This window comes from Lepisosteus platostomus, chromosome 12 (assembly GCF_059453375.1).
Source record: "Lepisosteus platostomus isolate fLepPlt1 chromosome 12, fLepPlt1.hap1, whole genome shotgun sequence".
In the NCBI taxonomy this organism is placed as follows: Eukaryota; Metazoa; Chordata; class Actinopteri; order Semionotiformes; family Lepisosteidae; genus Lepisosteus; species Lepisosteus platostomus.
In genome coordinates, this window is record NC_142622.1 from 37,566,202 (window position 1) to 37,578,295 (window position 12,094).

The following is a 12,094-nucleotide window of genomic DNA, read 5'->3' on the forward strand; positions in this document are numbered from 1 at the left end:
TAAATGATGATAACAATAATAATAATAATAATAATAATAATAATAATAATAATAGTGACTAACTTTGGACAGCAGAGGACACTGTTGTACATTCTTTGAAAGCTATCTGAGTGCTTTATTTGAGTAGCATACATTATATTGTATTGCAAGTCAAGAATATTGATACATCAATAATATATTGAAAGTGTGGAATACACAGTATTGTTCATACATTTTAGAAGGAGCACATACAGAGACACTGGGGATGAGAATAACTGTTCTTCAATGCACTACATTGATTCACTAGTATTCTTACATCCCTGAATAGAAAATGTGTCTACTGTTTTATACTTTATGGTAAAAATTAATAAGGAACTTGTCTACAAGGAAGTATTTCATTATTCCACCTGGAAAACTATACAATTTGGTAGATGTTCTGCATGGTAACTGCTCAGTTAACTTAGAAAATGTATTAAATATACTAATTTCTGATTGTTTTAAAATATACTTTTATACCACTTATCATAAGGTTTAAAAATTACATAGTATGCTGTGGTAGGGTTATTCTTCCCCTCTCATGCTTGCTTTGCAAATGAATTGCATCCCTCATTGTTTCCTGTTAAAAAGTATTAAAATATTAATGTGTACCCTAAATCATAAGTATGATGGCTATTAAGTTTGTTCTCCCTTATACCAGGGAAGCTGGTGAACTAGGCAGTGTGTGAGTTACCTGCAGTGTTTAGAGATCATTACAGTATAGGATGTTAGCTTGTTTTTAAAGAAGAAAGTAACAGTGCCTAAAGAAAATCTACACCACCTTGAACTTTTTCACATTCTGTCAATTTTATGTGGAATTAAATGAGGGATGTTTTCCCTCTCATCTATACACTGCAATTTTAAGGGGCACTTCCATCTCAGTTTCAGCTTTTTTGCAGAAGGTAGTATGTTTTCCTAAATAACTTTTCTGTAGTTTGCTCCATTCATTTTCCATTCTATCCTGAAAAGGATACTGTCCCAGTACCTGTGAATGAGAAACATCCTCAAAACATGATGTTGCTACTACCATGCTTCCCAATGGGGATGCTGTTTTCTGGTAATGTGTTGTGTAGGGTTCAGTCCAAACATAATACTTTGAATTTAAGTCAGAAAGTTACATTTTAGTTTTGTCATACCACAAGACCTTTTGCCACTTATTTGCACTGTGACTTTAATGCTTTAATTTGTTTCTACCTTTGAAATTTGTATATACTCATCCCCTGATCTGTGTCTTTCAAAGTTTTTGGAAACTCCTTGGTGGTTATGAGTTACTTTACTTTGAAATGCACTACACAGAGGAATGAACTGGTGAATTTATCCTGAAATCTTGTGAATCAATACAGTTGAACCAAGGTGGAGACCAGTTAACTTGGTGTCTCATTTGTAAGCTGATTGGTTACACCTGAACTAATTTAGGATTGCTGTTATAAGGGGTGTAGGCACTTATCCAGCCAAAATTTCAGTTTTTAATTGATTTTCTAAAAAATTCTGGAATACCCCCTTACCTCTTTTTACACATATTCTTATTATGAACATTCAGTACTACAAAGTATGAAATTGTTACCCACAATCCAACTTCGAAACCATGAAGAAGTGCTGTAAAGAAAAGTTTTCAAAACCTCCACCAAAATGTAGAGTGAAGAGGAACAGTTTCATATTGTGTGTGTGTGCATCACATTCTATGAAATAGTATGGGTGAGTCTCTAGCACAGAGACTGGAATAGCAGGAGAGGCATGCGTGATACAGATCACTGCGTCTTGCTTCGTGCATTGTTCGCTATCCTGTGCGCTCTTACTTTTCATGTAAGAATATTTGTGGTTTAGGCTTTATCATGGACCCTAAAGGTGTTAAGAAAATGAAAATTATGGGTGTGTGTGTAACTACACAAAAAGCAAATGAAAGTGGTTACTTTCCAGTGGTTAGGTATGATTAATGATGTCTAGCTAGGTAGGTAATGTTCTTTATTTTATTATAAAAACACAAACCACGGTATGAATGCTAGTTATTATTGTTTTTTGTTGTCATTTTTTGTCATTTTGATTTAAAAAAAAGTAATAGTTGGGGTAACAGTTTTGGGGTCTGGAACATATTAAACTGATTAATCAGGCATCACAGAAACACTTCCCCATTGTACAGCTTTTTTAAGAAATAATGAGAGACAATTATCTGTTCAGGGATTCAGAGATATCAAGAGATTACAATTAAGAAGTAGGCTTCTCATCCTCAGTCTTTCTGCATATGGTGTTTCCAAACCCCTGAACAGCGCTGGTGATTTCAAGTAACTGAAAAGAAGCATATATTTGTGTTCTCTAAAATGCCTTTCAAGCAGTCATTTAATCATTTTAATGTACTGTAGAAAGCTCTTCAATTAGAAATTACTGGAGAGGGAAATTTTGAAATATGGAAACAACAATTTTGTTTGTGTAAAATAACACTGACAACTACAGTGAATTCATAAGAATTAATTGGGTATATGTTCATCTCGGTTAACAAAAAAAAATCCAGTTAACATATTTGTGTTATTTGTACCCTCCACAGGCTGGGACAAACACAGCTTAAAATCTTCACCTGTGAATACTGCAACAAGGTGTTTAAGTTTAAGCACTCCTTGCAAGCCCATTTGCGCATTCATACAAATGAGAAGCCTTTCAAGTGTCAGCATTGTGACTATGCCAGTGCGATCAAGGCCAATCTAAGTGTTCACTTGCGGAAGCACACAGGGGAGAAGTTCAGCTGCGAGTACTGTGCCTTCAACTGCCTCAGCAAGGGGCACCTCAAAGTGCACGTCGAGCGCGTGCACAAGAAGATCAAGCAACACTGCCACTTCTGCAAAAAGAAGTACTCCGACGTCAAGAACCTGCTGAAACACATCCGCGTGAGCCATGACATGGAGGACAAGAAAGTGAAAGACTCCTACGACGAACTTTGTCTCCAAACCAGAGAAGGCAAACGGCAGCTGCTCTACGATTGTCACATTTGTGACCGCAAGTTTAAGAATGAGCTGGACAGGGACCGCCACATGATGGTTCATGGCAGCCAGAGGCCTTTTGGCTGCGAACTCTGTGACCATGGCTCCACCAAGTACCAAGCGCTGGAGGTTCACATTCGCAAGCATCCCTTCATCTACATATGTGCCATCTGCCTGCTCAAGTTTGTCAGCTCCGTCAGGTTGAAGGTCCATATCCGAGAAGCCCACAGTGATTTGGAAGAGTTGGCTGTTTTCAGTGATTCCATCAATCAGAGCTTCTGTCTCCTAGAACCCGGCAGCGATGTCCAACGGGAAACACTAAAACAGGAAGAGTTGCAGATGACTGAGGAGCTGTCTCTCTTGAACACCCAGGACGGGTTTGTTCCAGAGCTTGGAACAGCTGAAGTAGTCGCAGCACCTCAAACAGACGAAGGCTTAGCCGTAGAAGGTCATCTTTTGGTGCAGGAAACTGGGTTTGCAGAAACGATGGCAAGCTTTTCTCAAGAGGTCTGCTCAACACAGAATAGTCAGATACAGGAGACTAAAGTGATACATTTAGTTGAAGGTCCAGTGCAGCCTAATTTGCCAGAGCCTAATAGCGAAAGTGTGAAGCAGGACACAATTTCTGAACCAGCCAACGAGAAGCTGTTGCAAGAGGAATGTAACCAGCACATGGTCGAAAGCTCTTGTGCTGTTGGGAGCACAACTCATGTTCTCCTACCAGTGCCTTTGGAAACAAGCACCCCAACAAGCAAAGAAGAATTATCTTACAGTCAGCAGCCGGCTGAGCATCATGTTGTTTTACAGGAAGAGTCATCATCACCCAAGCAAAATACTGACAAAGCACGTGAAGGAACACCTGAAAATGTGGAAATCACAGGGCAGGATGAAATTTTGCCAAATGGAGAACTTGCAGAGACAAACTTAACATCAAACGCTAAAGAAGAAAGGACAGCTTTCAAGCAGATTGTGGACAGCATGCAAAAGAGACAACTGAACATGGAAGTCTTTGAAAAGATAAGGAAGGTTTATGGAGATCTGGAGTGTGAATACTGTGGTAAGATTTTTGTTTAATATAAAATTTAGGTTGAACTTAAACCAAATATGAGTACTGATCTGTAGATTTATGTTGAATGTGATGCAAGGCAACATTCTGTATTAGAATCCTTGAGGTATAAAATTTATTTTCCCCATTATTCATATTTTAATGTGCTGCCCAAGACAGTATAGCATTCATTAGCAATTAAAGTAAGATGGCGGGTGTCCTAAGACTACTTTTTAAAGCACATAGTGTTAGAAAACATTGCTCCTTCAGCATAAGCCAGGTTTTTGGTTTCAGTGACTGTATTACTTACAATGGCTTTGGCGGTGATTCTGTGATTTGAGAAGAAACAGGTACGTTAATATTAAAGTTCCTTAGCATTATTTTTTTTTGTTCACTGAGAAATTGTAAATGTTTAAAATCATGTTTATTGTAATTAAAGGCTAAAGAAAATTATATTTACTGTAGATGTTAAACGTTTCTACATATATTTACAGTATCAGTTTCATAACGCTGACCGATTTTTTCAGATTTGCATTAGATAATGATGATCTTGACATTACCAACTAAAATACTCTTGTACTCTTTGCCGTGTTGTAACTTTTCAGTTTGTTACACATTGTATTGAGATTTGTAAATTAGGGATTTTGTTTACTTAAAAAAACTTTATTTGGCTTTATTATTCAACCAAAATGTCATAATGGGGGCATTTGGTTTCACAATGATAACATGAATGAGTGTTCTGGTTGATGAGGTTTTTTTATTCATTCCTTACATTTTGCTAATTTAGCCAGGTGTGTAGTGTACTTACTGTATAAAGTGGTACATTTTGTAGCAAAATATTCTATGTCCCATTAGGGAGTGGAATGACAGTGTAGATCTCCGTTTGCCTCTAAGCAATCTGTTGAGTCTGTCACCTCCTGCCCTGTGGGCAGGAAAGTTATCAGCTGATTGAGAAATACACTGGAGAGTTTTCCTGCTTCATCTTGTTTTGCTTTATGCATCTTCTGCCATTTTGTGGGACCTAAAGTGCACTTATTGAAGGCCACTGGAATAGAAATTGCTATGTTAATTATTTTGGGTTTAGGAGTTCTGTGCAAAGCCTGCCTACCTCACATTATATAACTTCCCTTCATTTAATGTTTTTTTTCTTTAGTTTTTACTTTATTGTCATTGCCAGTGTATATAATTTTACCTATTATGGTCCCATTTTGCTCCAGATTCCATTTTATTAAAGGTTTCACTAAATCTGTCATTACATCTTCTCCTGGCAAGAAGAATTGCAGCTCCATCTTCTCAATTATTGGTTTTGGTTTACAACTGTCTCCATTATTGAGCTTGAAATATGCTGAGGATGTGGTCATGGCATCATTGCTAGTTTGTATATATATACAGTAAATCAGGATGAATATTGAAGCTTGAAAGTAACTCAAATGTTCATGTCTCCAGCAGTTTGCTGTAAGTACATATAATTCTAAAATCTGCAGAGGGTTGAAAATTACTGCCCATGCAATATTTGCTTGGCTTCACATTTCCCTTGATGAAGGGCCAGATCCAATTCTCTGTACCCGTGTAACAAACTTGTCCTGTCAGTCTCATTTCTCTTTACTTTCACATCACTGTATTTTTTTTTTCTCATGAGAGTGGCCGGGCCATGTTTAAGATCTTTCTGCATTTCAAAAGAGCCAGACTGCCACTCAAACCTATATGATATTCTGTAGGTCTTTCAGATTTTTCAAATTCTCTTTTTTAATCATAAAGTTGAATAAAGTCCTTGATTTAAGTTGCTTATTGTGGAAGACCTTATTATTTATAAGCGAATTGAAATTAAATAGCAAATCTCTCAGAATGTTTTTAAATTAATGATACTTTAACAGAAATGCTATTAATTTTAGGGCACTTTCCTAGCTTTCTTATCTTAAGGGAGGTGTAACAATTTTCCTTATCTAATCTTGCAAATCATTTTGAACAGAAATGGTTTTAAAATGCTTTTAATGTTTCATTCATCTGAAAAAGTATTTTTTCCAGCCTGCACATATCTTAGTTATTGTTTGGAAAGCTCAAAAAAGATTTTATGTTGTTTTTATTACTTCAGTTTCTCTTTAGATATTTTCTTCTCCAATGGTTAATTACATTCTTGGGACTAATTGTGTTTTTAATGACTCCTTTAAACACTGCAGTGTGAGACGGTAAAATAAAATATTTGATTCCTATTACTCTGAAAGAAGTTCGGTATAGCTTGGATTGAAAATAACGTTTCAAATAATAAATAAGATTTGCTTTGCTCTGCTTTTTTTGTTACCTTGCAGGTAAATTATTCTGGTATCAGGTGCATTATAACATGCACATTCGCACTCACACCCGTGAGCATCTACATTACTGCTCCCAGTGTAACTACTCTTCCATCACCAAGAACTGCCTGAAACGACATGTGATTCAGAAACACAGCAATATCCTCCTCAAGTGTCCCACAGAGGGGTGTGAGTATAGCACACCCGACAAGTACAAGCTACAGGCACATCTAAAGATACACACCGACATGGTGAGCTTTATTTTTACATTTGTTTGATTGTTGTCGTGTCTTTTTTTAATCTACTAGCACTCCCTGAAGCTGTATGATCTGTTAAAGGAAGTGTTGTGTTGCGTCGTGTCCTTAAGGTGTGACAGCATTGTATGTTCAAGAGGGTTGACTCATTTGTTTGTAACTAGCCCTTCATATCTTTGAGCTTGAGGTGTCCTTCACAGTTTTATTGATGGACCATCGATGGAGAACCATTCTCTAGTGGCAATGTGGGCACCCTCCTTGAGTTTTTTCAACATCAGTTTATAATTTTTATTAAAAAATTAATGTTGTCAGTACCCTTACAAGTCAATTTCAGTCATCATCACCATTATTTTTTCATAGAAATGGCATGTTCTATCATGTTAGAATTTTCTAAAAAGAGTTCTGACAGGGGAGGGACCTGATGATGTGATGAAGCCATCCAGCTGGAGTATGTCATATATACTCAGAATAAGGACAGTAATGTGGCACTTAATCAAGAAATAATGACCACATTTATTTTCAGGGAAACAAGGTATGCACCAACCATGTTTAATTAATATGGGTTCTAATGAAAAGGTGTTGGGCACTTTTTCTTGTTGTTTTACTAAAAACGTTTTTCGCAACGTTGACTGTGCTATCAGGAAAGCTTCTTTAACAAGCGGACTAAAGTATTTCCAACATATTTCTTTCTGTTTCTGTTGACATCTTGCCACCATGTTGTTCAATAGGCTCCTACACAGTATTTAACATTCTCAAATTTATAGTTTGTTTCAGCATGATAAAATGATTAAATAATATTCTGTGCTGATGAAAGGTAAATGGAGACAAGATTGAAATTAAAAAATACTGTCTTAAGTGCTGGAAATATTGTGGAAATTCATCATATAGTTGTTAAAATATTTTTTTTCCTTGATAATTGAGGTATGTAATCCATAGAAAAAAATAATAGTAATAGAATAATAATAGTAGTAGAAAAAAACATTTCAAACTTGATGCTTATAAATCTTCACATCCCTCATTTTTTATTAGACATCTGTAAACACCATTTTATAAGATTGTAAAATAATAACATAGGTCTTTTGATTTTTTTCAAGAATGTACTTATTGTGGGTTCCTTAAAACAGTCAAGTGAATTTAGTTTGATATTGTTGTTTAGAGATTTGTGTCTGTGCATTGGGGTTAGTTGATGAAAGTAAAAATGTGTTTAAATGCTGGAGGGAATTTTGGATATTTTTCAAAGCACAACAGCAGAAGTCATGTAGATCTGAGTTATTTAAATATGCAGTTTACGTGGTTGGAATGGGCATTTTAATTAGAAGATAAGTAAAAAATGCAAAACAAAATCTAAAAAGGAAGCAGCTGAGGTTATAAAGAGGCAAGTACAGTCAGAAGCAAAGCTGCGATTCTGAGTTTTGCCTGTGATTAAATTATTCAGCAAGGAGATTTTTTTTTAATCGGAATTGTGGGATTAAATTTTCAATTTTCAAAAAAAGCAAAGACGTTATCTGACCTTTAAGATCGAAAGAGATGCAGTGTATGTCCTGGAATCTCAAAAACAATGAGAGATTTGTTTAATAGCACCTTGTATGTAATGTCTATTTTATGTTGACTATATATTTTGAATTTTTGTTTGCTCGGATGTTTCGGTCTCTGATTTCTATATTTACAGTGCCTTGCAAAAGTATTCCAACTCTTGCATATAATTTCATAATTTGTTGCTTTAAAGCTTGCAGTCATTACATTTTAAAGTAGGAATTCATATTTGTAATCTCCACAATGTATTCCATGCATTCTAAGCAAAATAAAAAAAAGAAACAAATGAATAGATCATTAGTATGAAAGACTCTTAGAAAAATCATGATTGCATAGCTGTTCAATCCCTTTGCAGTGGCAAACCTATATTAATTTAGAGTTCCGAAAATGACCTTAATAAACAACACAGTTAACTGAGTTGCCTCTGCCTGTGTGCAAGTGAAACTTTTTAGTGTAATTGGGCAGTGTTATCTGGCGCAGTGTTGCCAACACAGCACTTTGCCCAGTCATCACCATCAATAAGCGTGATGGTGGTAGCATCACAATATGGTGGTGCTACTCACAAAATAATGGAAAGATTGTTAGGACTGAAGGAGTAAGAGATGGAGCAAAGAACAGGCTAATTCTTGAGGAAAATCAGTCTCTGCTGAAAACTTTAAAGTTAAGGAGAAAATTCACCTTTCCACAAGACAGTTATTAAAAGCTCAAAGCCACAAATACTGTGAATTGAATAGGTTTAAGAAGGTGAATATTCTTGAAGGGTCCAATCAAAGTCTTGACTTGAATCTTATTGAAAATCTATGGAAATACCTTAAAAACTGCTGTCCATGAGTATTCCCTAAGCGACTCGAGAAAGCTTGAGCAAAACTGCCAAGAAGAATGGACAAAAACCATACTAAGCTGTTGTTCAAAAGTAGGTGGAGGCTTACTCAAAAAGACTTAAGACTGCAATTGTTAACAAAAATGCTTCCTGCCAACATTAAGTCCACAGGTCTGAAGATATCTGCAAACAACATATTTCATTTTTTACATTTTAGTTTTTGCTGACATTTACAGGAACATATTTTACCCTTAGAGGTCTTCACTTGAATTTACAAGTTGTGAAAAAATGTGTATGCATCATTTTGTATTTTCACAACCTAAGATACCATAGGAAGGCCTGAGTACTTCATATACTGTACTGGCAGTCGGTTCCGCTTCTCCTCATATACTGAAGTTAATAATTTCTCCATTTTATAGTGATGACCTGCTTGTTTTCTACACTTGTAGTCCTTTTCATGGACATCTAGAATGTGGTCTCTTAGATACAAAGAAAGATTAGCTGATGTCTGGGAAAAAAGTTTTACTCTCACTTTGGTACTTGGTAGGCGAACTCTTGGTTACTAGTACATTGACTTTGGTATTTCCCATATGGAGCATTTTTAGTGTGATAGCTCTTACAGTACATACACAGTATGTGTTAGCATAATATTTTGGAAGGACAAGTGGATGACTTATATTTTCATCTAAACATTTATAGAAAGCATTCGTGCACTTTTTTAAAATGTAAAATTTATACAATAGCCATACTGTTTACAAATTAGCACTTAAAACCAGTGAAGATCATGTTCCTGTGATTTAAATAATTTTATTTCTGACATAAGGAAATCAAAAGTACCAATTTTTGTGTGCTCCAAATGAAACAGTGAATGTTTTAAATTTTTCTTAGGAATATGTATCTTCTGATAAAACTACTTGTATGAAATGCATCAAAAGCACTATCCCTGCTTTCATATAATTGTTTTTATATTGCATTCACATTTTTAAGTGTTAAAGTACTTATGTGTTATACAGAATTTTGCATGAGGTACCTAAATATTATTAAATAATATTGTGGTTAGATAGGAGAACAGTGGCTTGGCAGTTACTCACTGTCGCACATGGGTTGAGTTGGTTTGTGGGCTCTTCACATCTCCTAGATATGCTGGATGGGTTTTTATTGACTTTTCTGAATTGTCCCTTGGTTCATTATCCTGTCCAGATGTGAGAACATTTCTATTTCTATTTTACTTGATATCCAATGCTTCCAGAATGGCCTCCGTCTTGCCGGTTGACTTTGACAATGTTGTTTACTTTTACATTAATGTAGTTTGTGTTGTTCGCATTTTTACATTCTCAATGATGTAAGATTGAAATTGGAAAGAAATATCTGCATGTTTTTAAGTGGCTTGGAATAAATTATAATGTCTCTTTTTTTTAACAAGTTACAGTTGTTTTGGATTAGTCATCACAGATTAGTCATACGTGAGAGACGTAGATCAAATCAATTGACTTCTGTAAGTAGTGTAGTTACATGCTTTGGAAGAAAAAGGCACAAGAGCTCCTGTACTATGTACTGAGCATAGTACTGTGTAAATAGCACAGTATGGTATAGTAATATGTACAGCACATATATACAGTACATGTAGCACATTTATAGTATAGTATTGCACATATTACAGTGTGCATAGTACTGTATTGTGGGATGGTCTTGTGGTACAAGGAGGTCAGGAACTGCAGATGTTTTTAGGTTCTGCAGGTTTGTTTTTAGGGTCTTCTTATTTCCCAAGATAGAATTTACTTTGTACTCCATTTGAGTACTGGAGCTTGTTACACAACCTGAGATGAATTTCATCAACATATAGAGACAAATTTCTGTGTTCTTTATTGGTTTTGTCATATTGGCTTTCATCAGAAATTCTTTAGAACAACCATGACATTTTTAATCTCGTCACAATCTATGCTACTGGCACAACAAAAAAAAAAGATAGAATTACAGTTAAAATAGTTTATGTTGAGCCAGGGAAACAAGCACATTTAACAGGCAAAGATTGGAGCCCACACCACAAAGGTAAGTGTAGTGGGGAAAACATGAAAAAAAATCATTTGGCTGAATTTGTAAAGTCTTAAAAACAGAAGTCTGAGGCTTGGCTTTTCCTGAAGCTGTTCATCAAGACATTAGAATTATATTTATGGATAAGTCATAAATTCTGAAAAGAGTATTGGTAGGTGTCTTCAAGTCTTTGCTAATGTCATATTGTCCTTGTAAAGGCAGGCCTGGCTTTCTTACTAGAGGACTTTGTTTCCTAATTGATAACTATTCTACTTTAAAAATATTTTTTTATTTTTTTAAAACTTTCCCCCTATTTATTTTACTGTTTACTGAAGTACTGTTTCACTATCACCATATTCTTTCCACAGAGATTTTGTTTGATTATAATGTTTCTGGTTTGGTGACAGTTGTTCCAGTTTATGTTATTCCATAACAAAAACCCTGAGCCTTGTAATATATTATATTTGAATCAGCTTCTTTGTTATAAATGAAGGTCACCCTTTTTTTTTTAAACCATGGTCTGAATTTTGTTCTGCATTACAGAGAAATAATACAGACATCTTCCTAAGACTCTGAAGCAGCACTGCTGGTATTTAAAGTTGGCCTCCAGCTATGATTTAACTTTCTTAATTCATAGCCATAAAGTATGAAATTAATTGTCCATTGTACTATAATGACAGAAACAATGACACGTGCAAACACAGTATTGCTACAAATATAGACATTGGACTACTTTAATCCAAATATGTCACTATGTCGTTGAGTCTATTAAGAATTTTAATGGAAATTTGCTATAACAAATAATTTACATTACTTATTGTCAAATGCCTGTATGTATTTATTACCTGTTGTTAAGAACGTGGTGAGATATAACTTCCTTGCCATCTATGCTACTTTTGCCTCTGGCATTTCATGCATTTGGTCAAGCATACAAAGCTAAACAGACTCAAGGGAAATTGTTTTCTCTTCAAATGTAATGAGTTATCTCTGCCTTGATGCACATTTAAAGTTAATTCAGAAACATATTACTGATCATAAGAAAATTGTAGTAATTAAGTTCCTAAATAAATAACTGAAGTACAGGTGAAGTGGATTCCATCAATGGTTGCCTTGGGAGTTTTTCTGTCCTGCAACCCAGT

General features: G+C 35.3%; 1 protein-coding gene across 2 annotated transcripts in view; it reads left to right on the top strand.

The window, feature by feature from the left end:
• Positions 1-12,094, top strand: part of zfat (zinc finger and AT hook domain containing) — a 55,437-nt gene that overhangs the window by 7,213 nt on the left and 36,130 nt on the right. For both annotated transcript variants that reach the window (XM_088601849.1, XM_088601850.1), the window contains exons 6-7: positions 2,555-4,041; positions 6,336-6,568. In XM_088601849.1, coding sequence (XP_088457975.1) covers positions 2,555-4,041; positions 6,336-6,568 — 1,720 coding nt within the window. The remainder of the gene's footprint in view (positions 1-2,554; positions 4,042-6,335; positions 6,569-12,094) is intronic.